We start from the raw sequence: 18,223 nt of genomic DNA on the forward strand, positions 1-18,223 counted from the left end.
TGTGCATTTTAATTACACTTGTGTACCGCAATGTCACCATAAGACTAGTGGCCATGAAACATTACTACAAATTGCCATTTTCAAATACATGCATAAATTTATATTAAGAAACAATTTGATTTTGTCCAGGAAATCTTGTTAAGTTAAACTGAAATGTATATTCTTTGTAGAAAATTATATTTATGAATAAGTAATTCATAAATATATTTATGTCATTATAACTAAAATAATTGTGTCATTTCTGCATAGAGTTAGTTATTATACAATTATAGAGGAAATTATTTAAGTACATGTTGTAGGGCCTTGATAATTGTATGTGTCAAATTTAAATGCATGGTGAATTAGATCAACACATTTTTCTGTTGTTGTATGCTTTTCAGTCATATTATAGTTGTGTTTGTTCAATCACTATACATTTGTCCTTGCTCTGCTGTACCATCCTGTGCTATGGGTGTTATTATATAATAATATTTGAAATCACAGTTTGAAGAGATTGCAGTCTACATTGCTTTGCCCTTTTGCACTGTGAAACTTGGCTTCCTTGAATTAAATAAGCCTTGCCTGCCAACCGACATCAGTGTTGCTTTTTTGTGTTATGGAATATTATTGTGTGACTAACATGTCCTTTTAGAAAACTTAACATTACATGTGCCTCCAAAACCAGAATGAACCAATTGCTTTTGTTCAGTTATCACACTTAACGTGAATTTTAAGTGTTCACTAGAAAGAAAAAATATTAACCATCTTTACTGTTGGACATTTTATAGCCTGTTTGCAGTCTGTTTTGAGACGTGAACGAGAAGACTGTAAACTAGTATAATTTTAAACAACATAATGTATCAGTATTGCCTGAATCAGGTCAGTGGCTACTGAAACACCAGTTGTTTGTGAGGAAGCAGCCGGCCATGAGATCTTGTGCCCATCACCAGAACGACACCTTGGGTGCTGGGAACTCTCTGAGTTAGAAATATGACCTCAGAATCTCCAGGAAGAGAGGAAACATTTTCTAAAATTATTTTATTTCCAAATTGTTCTGAAGAGGCCCAGGAGCAGATTTTTGGACTATAATGGGGAAGAAGTATTCCAGGGCAACCCCAGAATTTTGGTCAATTTGAATAATCAAATTGGAAACCAAAACGAAGATCCTTCAAAGTGGGTTAATACTTATAGATATGAAGTCATCCACTCTTGGGGTATTTACCCATGACAGTGCCATGAAGCAGAGAGGGATCCAAGGACTGCTTGGAGCCATACATTCTGCCCCTCGGGCCTAAAGCAGGCCCAGAGGAAATGTCTCACTTCTTATAGGGGTGAACCGTAAAGCTAGTTTTTGTAGAACTCATTGATACTCGTCAGGGGAAATGACTGGGTAAAATCATATATTCTAACTTATAAGAACCCAAATCCTTATAGTCAGTTTGTGCTGTGGTGAAGGGATAAAAATAGATCCCATGCAATGACATACTCTGAGAATATAGAAAGAAAAGGAAGTCTGTCCTCAATGTGGTAATTATACATACCCTACCCCAGCCTTGACAATCAGTAAGAAAATGTTTTTGCCCATTAGAAATATGAAGTTAGGTAAACTTAGATCATGGTTTGCTTGCTTGTTTTTTTTTTTTTTGTTTGTTTGGTTGGTTGTATTTTTTTTTTTTTTTTAGATTTTATTTATTTATTTGACAGACAGAGATCACAAGTAGGCAGAGAGGCAGGCAGAGAAAAAGTGGGAGGGGGAAACAGGCTCCCTGCTGAGCAGAGAGCCCAATGTGGGGCTCGATCCCAGAATCCTGGGATCATGACCTGAGCTCAAGGCAGAGGTTTTAACCCACTGAGCCACCCAGGTGCCCCATGCTTGCTTGTTTTTGATTTTTTAAACATTTCCTTAAGCCTGTTGAAGAGAATGGATTATCACTGAGACTTTTTTCCCCACAAAGACAAAATTTTTTCCCACAGAGAAAAATTGACAGTATCATATAAGTATCACTAGCAAATATTTGTTAAAACTTGCCCTTATTAATATTAAAATATTTTAAAAGTACATGAAAAGGTGTGACTCCATTTAGAAGCATTTCAGTAAAATTATGCATTGTGTTACAGGCTGAATTTGAAGGCTTTCATATCCATGAACTTCTCTAATTGTAGTTTATAGAAAATCATATGAAGGTTCTTGTTTGTCTTTTACAGTTTCACCGCATCCATCCCGTCTTTAAACTCACCTGTACTGATTTCCTTGGAGGTTATAGAGACACAAATGTTTAAAACTATTGAAATCAGTTTAATTTTAAAACATAAAGAATAAAGAGCATGAAAAATAGAAAATGGAGAACATTAATGATCCAAATAAAGGATCCAGACTCTTTCATGGTTGGTTTTAACAAGAAAGAAAAAAAAAATAGAGTATTGAAATTTAACTCAGGGCTAAATTAACATTGTTCAGGGTAAGTAACTTTGAGATAGCCGAAGAGTCAAAGGTATTAATTTTATCTAACTTCTCCTGAGAGGGTGAATCACTTCTCAATTTTTCTTGACTCCTCTAAGTACAATCCATGCTTAGGACTACGTGATGGTCTTATATTTCTTGCTTTCTTTCTTTTTTTTTTTTTTTTAGGGTCTTACATTTCTTAATGCCTAGAAATTTTCTGATAAAAATAAACTCAAAAAAGTCTGTGGGTTTTTTTTTAACTTTTCCGTATGTATATTTTATTTTATTTTTTATTTTTTTATTATGTTCCATTAGCCAACATATAGTACATCATTAGTTTTTGATGTAGTGTTCAACAGTTCATTAGCTGCATATAATACCCCGTGCTCATCACCACACGTGCCCTCTGTAATCCCCATCACCCAGTTACCCCATCCTCCCACTGCCTTCCCTCCCATAACCCTCAGTTTGGGTCCCAGAGTCTAACGTCTCTCATGGTGTGTCTCCCTCTCTGATGGCTTCCCGTTCCGGTTTCCCTCCCTTGCCCTGTGATCCTATTCCTAATGTTCCACATCTGAGTGAAACCAAATGATAATTGTCTATGATAATTGTCTCTTTCTGACTGACTGACTTCACTCCGTATAATCCCCTTCAGTCCCGTCCATGTTGATACAAATGGTGGGTATTCATCCTTTCTGATCGCCGAGTAATACCCCATTGTGTATATGAACCACATCTTCTTTATCCATTCGTCTGTTGAAGGACGTCTCGGCTCCTTCCACAGTTTGGCTATTGTGGGGGGATGGGGGTATAAAGGAAAGAAAGGAAGCCTGTGTTACAAAACAGGCCTGGATGTGATCAACATTTCATGTTAATTCACTTTGAAAACTTTAGAGCTTATGCATTTCCCGGGAGGATACTTAGAGGTATAAAGCCTAGAACAGAAGCAGCCTTGGGATAGTGAAGAGCATGAATTTTGGAGATGGAGTGAGATGCTTTAGAAGCTTTCTTGTAATAATGCTCAGCTCAAGCTGAAGCCATTGCAGCCCGGATGAGGCGTGAGGAACAGTGCTTCTCTCGTGGGCCCCTCCGTAATTTGGCATCGGGTCTAGATTCCTCGTTGGAGAGAGAACCAGCTCCTAATCTTTCCTCACATTTGCTGACAGGTTCTGTTTCCGGACTGAGATATCCATGTCCTGGAGATAGACTGATTCTGGTCATTGGGAACTGCAGGCTTGAACGATCCTGGCCAATGCGTTGTTTGCGTAGACAGCACTACTGAGTTTCCCTGGGGAGGAGGGCCTGGAGTGACTCTGGCCAGTCGTTCCTGTCCATTTGGTGTGACACCCTGTGTACATATATATTAGCGTGAGCCCAGATTCACAGTAGTAAAGGAATCATGTGACCCTCAACCAGAAGAGGAACTGAAGGAATAAGTAGCTGAACAAGAAAATAAATCGTGTCAATTCTTTTTTGTTGTTAAGATTTTATTTATGTATTTGAGAGAAAGAGTGAGCGAATGAGAGAGAGAAAGAGCACACATGTAGAGGGAGAGGGAGAAGCAGGCTCCCCACCAAGCAGGGTGCCCGATGCAGGGCCCGATCCCAGGATCCTGGGATCATGACCTGAGCTGAAAGCAGACGCTTAACCGACTGAGTCATCCAGGCGCCCCTAAATCCTGTCAATTCTCTCCCTAATCCCTGGCATTGGCCAAACTATCAGCCCTGCTAAGGATGAAGCTCTACACTGATGAAAAATTATTTCAGTTTTTTATACTCAGTAATATCAGCCTGTCTGCCTCTCCCTTCTTAGCTTTACTCCCACACAGAGGGGAGGGGGTAGGAGAAGGGAGTTGGAGTCGAGGATAGAGATGAAGGTTTTGAATGCAGTTTCAGATAGCTGTGTGTAACAGTCTGTTATGTAGTGTTCAGTAGTATTGAAACCTAAAATCTGAAATTTTTATTTTTGGAGATTTTGTATTTTCAAAGCTAACAAGTCTTTTTTTTTTTTTTTTTCCTCTCTCTCTCTCCCCTTTCCATCCAAAGGTAAACCTGCAGGGTTGGAATTGTTGGATAAACATTTTAATAATTTTGTTTTTGATTTCATAGAACTTGACCTCTTCCCTGAATTAATTGGAACTGAAGAAATAGTCAAGGTATTGTAGCTATTTTTATATTAACATGTTATAAAATTAAAAAGTCTTTTTTCAGTTATTGGTTAAGTTTCAGATGTTCCATCAATCAAAGTTCGTGATGCATTATTCATCGTAAGGTTAGCTGCTGAGCTCTGTAGACGGCCACGTAATTGATACACAGGATTCTTCCCTGGAAGAACTTTGATAGAATCATAAAAATAACAAAAAGTGATGATGATGAAAAAAATGAACTTTAAAGATAATTATAGCATAAACTAAATCTATAATTTAGAATTTTTTCAGTGTTCAAGTTTTTTCTGAAAGACTAATATTTAACCATTTCTTAATATTTCTACAGATTATTTATAAATACTTTAATGATTGACAGATTGATAATAAATATGAGCACAAATACAAGTTGTATATGTTCTTTTGCCCATTCAATATAAATAATTGTGTTTGGATTATTCATCTGATGGGTGTCTGTTGCTAGCATAATGTCTTATATGTAGGTATTCAAGAATATTTATAAATTTTAACATCGTCTTAGTTTTTAAAATAGAGAAGATATTGTGGATGCACCTTCTGTTTCATCCTCAGCCAAAATGTACTGTTCATCCTAACTGAGATTATATGTTAAATCCAGGTGCTATTCTTAATGTCGTATGAATGTATGCATATGTACACGTGTGCATGAGGTCACAGAGTGTGGTAACTAATACTTCCATCTGGCAATAAATGGCAGTTAGACTGTGTTCTCACATGTATAATTGTCTCAATAATTTACATATCTTATGGCACTTCCCTCCTGCAAAGGATTATTTTACCAAAGTGAGCCATCTACCCTTCAACAAGAGTTCACAAAATTCAGCTAAGGGTATCTTTGTGTGTGTGTGTGCATGTGGATAGGTGTCTACCCAGAAATGATCACCAGGTTGCAGACTGACAGCTTCTCATAGTATCTTCACATGGCAGAGAACAGAGCAGAAGAAGCAAGCTCTCTCATGATTCTGACTATAAGGACATTAATCCCATTCATGAAGTCTCTACCCTTAAGACCTCACTTAATTTCAGTTACTTCCCAAAGGCCCCAGTTCTACTACTGCCACCTTGAGGGATAGGATTTCAGCATAAAGACTGGGGGGAGGACATAAATGCTTCGTCCATAATACTAGTCACTACCATTGATTCATGCAGGCGTGAATGATGGAGGTTGGCAGATTCCTGGAATGTATCTGTAATGGTTGCTAAAACTGAATTTGGAAGTGAATAGTTTGGGGGATGTTTCTTAGATTGCCTTCAAATAAAAATGCATTACTTTGAGGGAAAAAGTATCTCCAGCATGATCAAGGCCTTACAGTAAAATTTTCTAAGTGGAAGCTGTGAAGAATAACGGGTGTGACACAGTTCAAAACCATAGTGGAAGAGAGATTCACAGTAACTCTAAGAAAATGTAGGGAGTATACATTAAAATATTTGTGGTTTCAGGTATGTATAAAGTAATCATAGAGAACGAATAATCTGTTCTTCTTGAAATGTTGACATGAGGTCACGTGACTTCATAGGTAGCATTAATAAATGGTGCATCATTTTCACCACATTCTTTTTTTTAAGACTTGTTTATTTTAGAGAGAAAGAGGGAAAGTGCGCATGCGCGAGTGGTGGTGGGGGAGGGGCAGAGGAAGAGCGTCTTAGGCAGACTCCCCACTGAGCATAGAGCATGGTGTGGGGCTCGATTCCATTACCCTGAGATTACAACCTGAGCCAAAACCAAGAGTTGAGCGCCTAACTGACTGTGCCACCAGGCATTCCCATCTTCATCGGATTCTGAGAGTTATCTGAACATGGTTTAAGATTCAGATTCTTTCCATGATACTGGTTTAGCTCTTACCAATTTGTACTCTGTCAGCTTTCTTCTTTTAAGAGACATGACTTTAAAAGATCTGATCAATGACAGTGCAAGCGAACTGGCAAAATCATATCCCACGTGGACTAAAAAATGCCATGTCTTGGTATCTTTTGCAGTTTCATTTTCTTTCTTTTTTTTTTAATATTTTATTTATTTATTTGACAGAGAGAGATCACAAGTAGGAGAGAGGCAGGCAGAGAGAGAGGGGAGGAAGCAGGCTCCCTGCTGAGCAGCGAGCCTGATGTGGGGCTCGATCCTAGGACCCTGAGATCATGCCCTGAGCCGAAGGCAGAGGCTTTAACCCACTGAGCCACCCAGGCACCCCTGCAGTTTAGTTTTCTAAGCATATGATTAGATGTATTATAAAATGCACAGTTAAAAAAAGAAAAAAAAAAGAGCAGAAAGCATGGGTCTTGACTGACCTTTAGCTGGAACGCTCCTGGGCCATTACAGGGAAAGGTGTTCCCAGAAGATCTGGGTCACCTGAATGGTGTTTCTAAGGAAAACGCAAAATTAAATAACTAGTGCTAGAAGCATACTTTGACAATTTGTCTTTAACAAAATGTCTGCCCAGGGGGGCGCCTGGGTGTCTCAGTCAGTTAAGCGTCTGACTCTTGGTTTGGGCCCAGGACATGATCTCAGGGTCCTGAGATCAAGCTCCCTGCTTGTCTCCTCTCCCTCTGCTCCTCCTCTCCACCCTCTCTCTCAAATAAATAAATAAAAATTTTTTAAAAAAATAATATATGTTAATTCATTGAGTTTAAATAAAATAAAAAATAACTATAATAAAATATCTGCCTATGTCTTGAGTGGAAACATTTATTTATTACGTTTTTAAAAGATTTTGTTTATTTATTTATTTACTTACTTACTTATCAGAGAGAGAGACACAGCAAGAGAGGGAAGGCAAGCAGAGAGAGTGGAGAGGGAGAAGCAGGCTTCCCGCCAAGCAAGGAGCCCAGTGCAGGGCTAGATCCTAGGACCCCAGTATCATGAGCTGAAGGCAGATATCCAAGGACTGAGCCACCCAGTAGCCCCAGAGTGGAAAATATTTAAAACAAAATGAAAAACCAAAACTTCTTCTAGTCTTAAGTCTTCCTTTTGACATTAATCCCATTGTGAGGGGTTAAAAATTACGATTTATTCTGAATGTAAACAGTGAAATATTCTGAATATGCAGCTCATTAGATCTTTGAAATAAATTGTTTCACTTCATATTATGAGAAGCTAATTGCTATTCAATTTGTTGCTGGGTGAGCTGAAAAGAGAAACATAATACAAAATAAGTACCATTTTAAGTAACACTATCAATAAATAAATTATAATGCACCTTTCTTTCAAAGCTGTGGTACCTACTAATTTAATTACTTTCACAGCATTAAAATAAAGACAGTCATAAATAGGAAGTTTTCATTAAGTTTAATGAAAACTAGTGTCTGTAGAACGTGGATGATAAAGGTTATAGGATAGAGACATGGCTTCTGTGGGATGGTGCTTTATGAGAAGTTTCCACAAGTGAAGATGAACAGTATAATGCAGTATAAGCTTTATTAAGAAGTCTTTTTTTCTTATTTCCTTATGTTCCATTAAATCTTGTTTGCCTTTCAAAAGGAGGAAGAAGAAGGAAAAGACATTGGAGAAGACACTGTTGTGAATCCTGGTCGAGACAGTGCCTCAAACCAAATAAGGAGAAAGGAACTCCAGATTCCTACTACAACAAACTACAATCACGTAGGGACTAAATACAATGAGGCCAAGACTAACCGGTCCCCAACAAGAGGAAGTGACTTCTCTGGGAAGGGTCATATTCCCAACATATCTTTAGATTCCACTTCCCAACCAGTCACTGGATTAGCCCCCGAGAAAGATGTTACTTTGACTTCTCGGACTGTGACTAAAATGCCACCTTACCCTCTGGAAGGCAGTGCAGCCTCTTTAAATGACAGCTTGAAAACTCTTCTCAGAGTTCCACAAATGAACTTGACTGGGACCGTGGAATCTTTAAATACAGCTTCTATAACGGAATCTCAAGAAGTATCTACTGATATCAGTGAGGATGAGAGTTTATTGACGAGTTTCAAGCTCGATACAGGAGCTGACGATTCTTCGGGCTCCAGTCCGGCAACTTCTTCTATGCCGTTCCTCTCTGAGAACATATCCCACGGGTATGTGTTTTCTTCCGAAAACCCAGAGGCAATCACATACGATGTCCTAATACCAGAATCTACAAGAAATGCTTCCGAAGGGTCAGCCTCTTCGGGTTCGGAAGAATCTCTGAAGGATCCTTCCATTGACGGAAACGTGTGGTTTGTTAGCACCACAGATGTGGTAACACAAGCCGACGCTGGATCGGGCAGAGAGAGCCTTCTTCAGACTAACTACACCGAGATACGTACCGACAAACCTGAGAAGACAGCTGAGTCTTCATCTCCGGGCCCGCTGGTGTCACAGGGTGCCCGGGTCACAGATCTGGAGATGCCACCTTATTCTACCTTTGCCTACTTCCCGACTGAGGTAACACCTCACGCGTTTACTCCATCCTCTGCGCAACAGGACTCGGTCCCCACTGTCAGCTTGGTACAGTCGCAGACGACTCAACCGGTATACAATGGTGAGACACCTCTTCAACCTTTCTACAGTAGTGACGTCTTTCCTCTAGTCACCCCTTTGTTGCTTGACAATCAGAGCCTCAACACTACCCCCGCTGCTTCAAGTAGTGATTCGGCCTTGCATGCTACGCCTGTATTTCCCAGTGTCGGTGTGTCATTTGACTCCACCCTGTCTTCCTATGATGGTGCGCCTTTGCTTCCATTTTCCTCTGCTTCCTTCAGTAGTGAATTGTTTCAGCACCTGTACACGGTTTCTCAGCTCCTCCCACGAGTTACTTCAGCTGTTGCGAGCGATAAGCTGTCCCTGCATGCTTCTCTGCCGGTGGCTGGGGGTGATTTGCTGTTAGAGGCCAGCCTTGCTCAATGTTCTGATGTGACGTCACATCAGCCCACTGCTCACGCTGCTTCGGAGACCTTGGAATTTGGCGCTAGTGAATCTGGTGTCCTTTACCAAACGCTTATGTTTTCTCACGCCGAACCACCCAGCAGTGATGTCGCGGTGCATGCACGTTCTTCGGGGCCTGAGCCTTCCCGTGCCTTATCTAGTCAGGAGGGCTCCCCACACTTCTTCACGGTGCCCCGCAGCTCGGCAGTCCCCGTGCATGGTTCTATGGGTGTCTCTCTCCCGGCTCCCCCGTTTAGCAGCCCTAGCCACGCTCCGGCGCCTCTGTCTTCGTTCATAACCCCGACCGCGACCGCGACCGCGTCCTTGCTGTCACCTCCTCCTGGCCCCTCCGGGGATGGGGAGTGGTCCGCAGCCTCCTCCGATAGTGAATTTCTTTTACCGGACACAGATGGCCTGACAGCCCTTAACGTGTCTTCACCTGTTTCTGTAGCTGAATTTACATACACAACATCTGTGTTTGGTGATGAGAATAAGCCGCTTTCGAAAAGTGACATAATGTATGGAAATGAGACTGAACTGCAGATTTCTTCTTTCAGTGAGCTGGTGTACCCTCCGGAAAGCACAGCCCTGCCCGACCTGTATGATACCCCAAATAAGTTGACCACGTCTTTACAAGAATCCCCTGTTTCCTTTTCTAGCACAAAGGGCTTGTTTCCAGGGTCTGTCGCTCCTCCTGCCACTAAGGTTTTTGAGCATGAAATTAGTCAAGCTCCGGAGAATACCTTTTCGGTTCCACCTGCCCATGCCGCCTCTCGAGCGTTCGGTGACACTTTGCTTAGACCTGCGCTCAGTGCGAGCTCAGAGCCAGGCTCCTCTGACCCCGCTTCTAGGGAAACATTAGCTGCTTCAACTCAGCTCTTCCTTCACGAGCCCTCGGCTCCTTTCCATGCTGACGTGTTGCTGCAGCCCTCCATTCAGGCTTCTGGTGTTGACTCATTGCTTAAAACCGCTCTGCCCCCTTTGCCTAGCGAGCCACAATCGATCGAGACCCCCAAGGTCGATCCCGTTAGTTCTACGGTGTTGCGTCTCCTGGCCTCCAGCTCTGCTTGGAGCGAGAACACGCTGCTCGCTACGTCTGTGCCTGTTGCCCATGTACTGTCTGCTTCTAGCACACACGCTGCTTCACCTCAAGGTTTAACCATTTCTTACGCGAGTGAGAGATACTTTGAACCAGTTTTGCTTGACGGCAAAAGTTCCCAGCAAATGGTACCTGAGTTGTTCCCAACTGCCGATCTGGAGATGAACCAGGCCTTTCTCCCGAAAGGAAGGCATGCGTTTGCTACTCCTGTTTTATCGATTGATGTGCCACCAGATACGCTTATAAATAAGCTCACGTATCCCGATGATGATTTCACCTCCAGCAAGGGGTCTGTCACTGACGAGGTGTCAGCTGGTAGCCCGGCCGCTATCTCTGATACACCCGTAACTGCCGCTCGTCCTGTCCCTTTAGGAAGTGTGTATGTTTCCGTTCCAGCGGTTCCTCCCATCGAAGATGCCTCTGTCCCCACAACCAAGTCGCTGTTCCCTTCTCAGACAACTTCTGAGCTGATTCAGAGCGCCAGATCTGACGCTGATTCGGTGGGTGGTGGTGACGATGGTGATGTTGATGATTATGATGATGATTATGATGACAGAGCTAGAGACGGCTTATCCCTAAATAAGTGTATGTCGTGCTCCTCCTATAGAGAATCGCAGGAAAAGGTCATGAATGATTCAGACACCCAAGAGAGCAATCTTGTGGATCAGAATAACCCAAGCTCATATTCACTATCTGAAAATTCTGAAGAAGAAAATAAAGTCCCAGGTGTCCTCTCAGCCAGTCAGACCGAGATGGACAGGAGTCCCGATAAATCACCACCAGCAAAGGTGCTGCCCCAAAAGCCCAGTGATGGAAAACAGCACAGTGACCTTCAGACGGGTAATGCCCTGCTTCCTTTCACTCCAGAATCTGAAGCGTGGGCCATTGTTGCAAGTGATGAAGAGAGTGGATCAGGGCAAGCTCTCTCAGATAACCTGAATGATAATGAGACCTCCACAGATTTCAGTTTTCCAGACATTAATGAAAGAGATGTGGATGGGGTCCTGGAAGCAGTTGACTCAGAAATCACTCCCGGATCCCCACAGTCCTCGACACCGACTGTGACTAGCAGGCACTCAGACGTATTCAACATTTCAGAGGCAGGTTAGTTACGGATCCCAGGGATAGACCACGGTGTGGTGGTTTTCTTCCCCCAAAATAGAAAAATCACGGAAGGAGAAATTTGGTAAAGTGGCACATCACTTTGTTATTTTCATCAAGACACTCAACAAGGCCATTTACAGTTTTTTAAAGTGTGATTTTACTCATTGTGAATATTCAACACGTTTTGGTTAGTGGCTAGTTAAACACTTTTTATTTATTGTCAATTTTTCATATTCTGCAAGATGCTAGTTACACGCGGGAACAATTATGTGTGCGTAACGCATTTTTAATATACTGCTTTTTAAATGATAGATTGGAGTGTGCTGTTCTGAGACAGTTTTAATTTTTATAGTCACTTATGTTCTAAAATAAGTTGTAACCTAATTTCATTGAATTATAAAATGGATTATTAAATTCTGATAAGTAATATGTCATAAATACCTCTCTGACCCACCCCACAGTAAAGGTATGATAATTTGCCTATCCACCTCAGCCTGAGGACCTTTAAAAAAGCTCTGTTGCTGAGTTTTGAGAGTTAGTGGTAAAATTTTTATTTTTTTTTTAAAGAACATTTTAATTTTTGTAGGTTGTCTTTGTTGGATTATCTTAATGTTGCCTAAAGAGGGCAGTGTGAACTAACAAGATACTTTCTACTTCGTACTTGTGTTTATACACCTTTCTAAGAAGTTAGATAACGGTCATTAATATGCAGAGTCTGTATAGGTATTGTATGACAAGATGTAAAACACTAGAACATTTTCTGTAGACATGCATTTCATTTGTTAATGTATCTTATGCAAATTAGTTTGTTGGCCAGATGTTTCTTCGAGTAGATTCCTTGCAACCTATATATTACAGATGTTTGCTTTAAATGCCAATGGGGAGGAGAGGGCAATTCAGTGCCATTAGGCATAGGAAATACTAGATCGTTTCATTGACTTGATCATAAGAATTTTATAATATGCTTTTATTAAATTTTAAGGAATTCTTTAGCGATGAAAACATTTCATTCTTAACATAGTAAGTCAAAAGATAGGTTCAGGTAACATCTTGCAATCTTATTGCATAAAAGCAGATATGTGCAAGCCAGATCAGAGAGATCAGTCTCATTAGGATTATTTTTCTCTTTGTTATTTCCATCCTTTCTGTTAGTCATGTATTTTTTTCCTTCAGTCAGTGCAGCAGCAATTAAAAGTTTGTACCTTTTGATAGAGAAGTTTTTCTACATTCTGACTTGATCCTATTTAACATTGCATTTCAGTTTAAACACACTCTGATATGTGAGAACGAGTAATGATTCTACAGGTCACTATATTCATTAGTGTTGCCATATACGTAAATTATTATCTGGCTTCAATTATAGTACTGTTTTTTTTATTTTTATTAGATTTATTTTAAAGACATATCAGGAATTCATCCTTTTTTTTCTGTCTTACTAGGTAGTGACATCATGATTGCATCCTTGCTACGTTATGCTTTTACGGAGAAACTATATTGCAAAATGCCAACCCTAGAATTATGAATTCAAACTTTGTGATCTCTTATCATTGCACTAACTTGATTAATTATTAAGAGTATGTTCTCCCACTGATGAGGAGAAAAACAGTAGGAATATAATTTCCAGTATCATCAGGTAACTTAATTAACAGCATAACTAAGATCAGACAAGATTAGGGAAGAATTCTTGCCTGCTTTTAGAACTGTATCTACAAAAAATCATCTGTACTCTCTCTTACAAAGTAATGGAATATGGCTCTTTATCAAATGCGTACAGACTAATTCTGAAACTTATTATTTTATTATGTACTTCAAGAATGTAGGATAATTTACAATACATGTTCCCTAAAACAAAATAGATAAGGCAAATACAAGTATCTGCAATTTATGAATGCATAAGCTGAGACCCGAGACACTAAGTTACTTGATTTAGGTCCTGTAGGAAGTTAACACAAAACTGAGACTGGAATCATGTGTTATTGGTGTCTGTCTCTTGGAGACTTTGCTTTCGTTATCGAGGACAATAAAATATACATAATGCTTAATTTGTCATACCAAAATTATACTGTTTTATTCTAAAAATGTATTTTAAAGAATTAATCTTAACTTTGTTTACTGATCATCTATCACTAGATTCTTGTCTTATCCACATAGCTACTGGACCATATTGAAATAGGTCTTTTAGTCTCAGCTAATGACTCTAAAGATCAGTACAACTAGTTGTTCCTCATTACAGTATGTAAAGCAACCAGTTGATTGTACTTCCTTTTTTATGAATATATATTTTTTAATTTGGGGAGATATATTTTATTTTTTATTTATTTATTTTTTTAAGGTAGTCTCTGCACCCAACCTGGGGCTTGAACTCATGACCCCGACATCAAGAGTTGCATACTCGACCGACTGAGCCAGCCAGGGGCCCCTGATTATCTATACTTTCATGTGGTATCTCATCTTGAATAAAAAACCTAGGTTTCCTAATATGTAATTACCATGGGTTTATCATTCTAACTCCTCAGTGAAAAGGTTTATTTTAAAATCAGATGTCCCAGAGAACTTACGAGTAAAGTCTGTTGCAAGTTTATGTTGTGTGCATGTGTGTATATAGTGCATGTGTATAGTATGTGTGATATATATGGTAATTTGTTACATATGTTACGTGTTATATATCTCACATAAATGTCACATATGTGATCAGACCTATCTCATATATGTGTATGCGCATACATATACACAAATGGTATATGTGTCTCCATGCATGCATGCATATATATACACATATATACCTATATACATATTTCTATAAATATTTGTGGTCACTGAAGACCACCGTAACTATATAAGCTCACTTTGTATGTAAATTAATGTACATTATTGGTTCTCAAACATGAATGTGGATCAAAATCACCTGGAAGACTTGTTAAAACACAGATTGCTGGGTCCGACCCACAGAGTTTCTGTTCAGCAGCTTTGTGATGGTTGGCATGGGGCCCCAATTGGCCCCTGGCAATGCCGATGGCAATATTCTAACAAGTCCCTGGCGATGCCGATGGCAATATTCTGGGAACCACATTTCAAGAATGACTAATGATATTAACCACCATTTGTAATTTCTAGGTGCCCGGGACTTTACTAAGTGAATTAGTTCATTGTTTAGCCACAGAATTTCCATTGAGGTAACAATCATTTTAATAGAAAAAATGTGAAGACAGTTATGTATTGAAACAAGATGCTTTCCTAAATTTTATAAAGAAACTTTCAGTGCTTTCACCATCAGAGTTTTTAGGCATCTAGATGAGCCTCATCGCAGTGCGTAATGACCAGAGCATCTGACTGACAGAATAGAAGCTGAAGTCTGGTCTCTCTCACGAGAGTACTAACTACAACTCAGGGAGCAGTTGATTTACAATATTCCCATTTTTTATTCAGTTTTATGATTTTTAATCACAGCTTTGGATTCTACTGTTTTCTAGCAAATGCATCCGTCATTGAGAACAAATGTCTAGGGAAATTTGGGTGTCATTTGTCACAAGAAATGTATCAGTGGATTAAATTCTTGACCTTTTCTGTTTCATTTTTCAGGAGGAAGCTACCATTTTAAATCTTAAGTTCTCTGCCGATAGATATACTTCAGAGTTGTGTTGAGGAATTTGTTACTCTCAAATGTATCCTTAGATCTTTAAATTAAACCGATTCCCTTTGTCTCCTATCACTAAAGTGAGAAGCTTGGTATAAAAGCACCTCATGTGCCAGGAGCCTAGAAAGCAGTGTAGACTCCCATGGGGGCACTAGGTAGTTCTTCCCGACTTTCTGCAGACACTAAGAGCACTTTGTCGCAGTGTCAGCATCTTGTGGCAGAGCCGTTCTGATGTCCAGTTGTCTGGGCTCCCCACTGCCCACGCTTCACAGGAGAAGGGAAGCATTGTGACTAGCCACAGATAATCTGAAGTTCTGAAACTCTTTTGAGCAACCTGGAAGGATGGCGCCCATTGCAATGATTTTGAAATCATTGATATCGTGTGATAATGCATGATAATGCGTCCAACTGGTCACAAAAACAGTCATTTGTTCTCTTCAAAATTACCCAAAGACAGAATTTAACCTTTTCCATAATTTACACTTGCATATTGGGAAAGAATTTCTTCCTTCCATCTATGTATTCCTTCAGTTTGCATGCAATAGTATTATTTTTGATAGAGAAAAATAGTTGATAAGAAGGGCATTCAAAGTGACTCTGCAAAAGCAACCCACATTTAAGTTTTTAATAGTTTTTAATAGTGGTCTGGGTTGAATGGTTATCCTAATGTAAGAAGGGTTATCCTAAGATTCCCTCTTTGTGAAATTATTCATTAATTATTAATTGCTCTGAACTACTTATTTAATTGGAGGAGTAGAAACATTAAAATTAAGTTTGGAAAACCAAAACTATATATGGTGCAGTAAGTAGCATTGTTTTTCCTGATCATTTTATTTAAAAACTGGACAGTCTTCTTATTTTAGTAGTTCTGTTTTCCTTTAAGCAAGCTTTTCAAGGCAGTTTTATGCTCATTTCTTGCCACAGCACCCATACCTAGATGCCAGTCTCTGCTCTGATAGCCTGACTTCCTTTTATACTTTGTTTTACTTAAACTGGCTTGTAATTGTAGACTTGCTTTGTGTCATAGATTTGAAATTGTCAAGGTAAGCAACAGCAATGAAGGTTGCAATTGCTCGGTTGAAAAATGTTGTGACTTTTTCTTAAGCTTAAATATCAACTCTCTCAATTTTCTCCGACTACAGAGGCCAGTAATAGTAGCCATGAGTCTCGTATTGGTCTAGCTGAGGGGCTGGAATCCGAGAAGAAGGCAGTTATACCCCTTGTGATCGTGTCAGCCCTGACTTTTATCTGTCTAGTGGTTCTTGTGGGTATTCTCATCTACTGGAGGTAAGTTGAGTGCTTGTTCTAGACATGTGTTTCATAAAGCTTAGATTTTGCCTGTTTTTTACCTGAAAGTTCTTCAAAGCGTATTCAGAATTCATTTTACTTGAGAGCGCTGTTAATTTAACTATGAATAAGGTGATTTTGTAAATCCCGAGACATAAAAGATTTGACTGTTCTTCATACTTCCGTGAAACAAAGTTAAAATGGAGGAACTCTGGCTTCAGTTATTATATAATCCAGTATTTTGGCAGCATACTTTCATATTAATCTCATTAACATTCAGACATTATCATGACGTTTAACGTAAATCTAAGCTTCTCAGCCTAAATGCTCCAGCTGTTAATAATTTCAAAAGTTACTGTTTCAGAAAACATAATTCTTGATATAGTAAAAACATAGTTTATTTATAATAGGATTTTATCACATCAAACCTCATACTGATAACCAAAAACATTTTATGATTACATAAAAGTGAAAATCAAGTAATTAAAATATGAATATAATGAGAAAATAAAGTTGATGGCTCTATTAAGATGCATGGAATTTAAAAATTAATTATAATTTGCCTTGGGGATGAAATACAGCTTTTCTATCATTGATATCCTATTAAGACATTTAAAGGACAAAGAAAATTGCACCCATCAGAAGCTTCCCTTCCCATAACAAGCAGAACACACTGCAAATTAGGGAGTTTACTGGGGAAACAATGAAAGTCAGTAGAACTATTATAACTGTCTCTAAGAAAACAAAAACTTTATGACAATATAAGGAATCATAGCTTAGTAATTTCTTCCTATGTTTTAAAAGAGAATTTTGTTCAAAAGTTTTATAATTAATTCCTTTCTTTGCAACATCTTTCTATGAGTTCATAAGACACTCTTTATGTGTTATCCTAAAATTGATTCCCTCAGTTTATTCAAAAATATTTACCGTGTTTACTATTTCCCATGTGTGCAGTACGATGTTGACTACTATGGGAAATATAAAAAATGAATGAATGAATGAATGAGTGAGTGAATGAGAGTCACTATGGCTGGGAAATTTATGCTATTGAAAATTTTCCATGAAAAATTTATAACATACTATATCAATGAAAAGCTAATGGGAACAGTAGTCAGAGAACAAGGGATCTTGATAGTCCCAGAAGACAGCCCCAGCTGGGTAGGACGCAGAAAGTGGAGACAAAGGAGACCAGCCTTCTGGGCAGAAACACCGCAGGCCGGAAGGATGGAAAGCAGGGGGCAGCAGGGTGTGTCTGAGACAGTGAGATCTGGAGCATGTCATTGCATGTGGTTGGACATTGGTTGGCGAAGGTAGAATGTTTCCATGACCAGCTGTATTTCATCTCTGACTACCTTGACAGAAAAGAGTAAACTGCAGAGTACAGAGAACAGATCATACTTTTGTTATCATACATGAGTTGGGAGTCCGTTTTGTGTAGAACGTGATGCAAACAAAGCTGGTTTCTTCACTGATTCCTGTAATTGCCAGTGACTCTTTTTATGGAAGATTCCGTGCTCAGCAGAGTAGCATGAACCCCGTACACAATCCATAAATGCTTGCTCAACAAGAATTCATATTGCTTTTCTCCCTACTCCCCACTAAGTTTGTTGGCCAAACTTTTTACCAACACTGATTTTGTG

At 39.4% G+C, this 18,223-nt stretch overlaps 1 protein-coding gene across 4 annotated transcripts in view; it reads left to right on the forward strand.

Annotated features, from left to right (window-relative positions):
* Positions 1–18,223, forward strand: part of PTPRZ1 (protein tyrosine phosphatase receptor type Z1) — a 176,904-nt gene that overhangs the window by 121,942 nt on the left and 36,739 nt on the right. For 2 of the 4 annotated variants that reach the window (XM_004741884.3, XM_004741885.3), the window contains exons 11-13: positions 4,531–4,577; positions 8,077–11,662; positions 16,439–16,583. In XM_004741884.3, the coding sequence (XP_004741941.2) occupies positions 4,531–4,577; positions 8,077–11,662; positions 16,439–16,583 (3,778 nt within the window). The remainder of the gene's footprint in view (positions 1–4,530; positions 4,578–8,076; positions 11,663–16,438; positions 16,584–18,223) is intronic. The other 2 variants (XM_004741886.3, XM_004741887.3) reach the window with 1 other exon arrangement.

Source organism: Mustela putorius, unplaced genomic scaffold (assembly GCF_011764305.1).
Source record: "Mustela putorius furo isolate JIRA1106 unplaced genomic scaffold, ASM1176430v1.1 tig00003845_pilon_pilon_pilon, whole genome shotgun sequence".
NCBI lineage: Eukaryota > Metazoa > Chordata > Mammalia > Carnivora > Mustelidae > Mustela > Mustela putorius.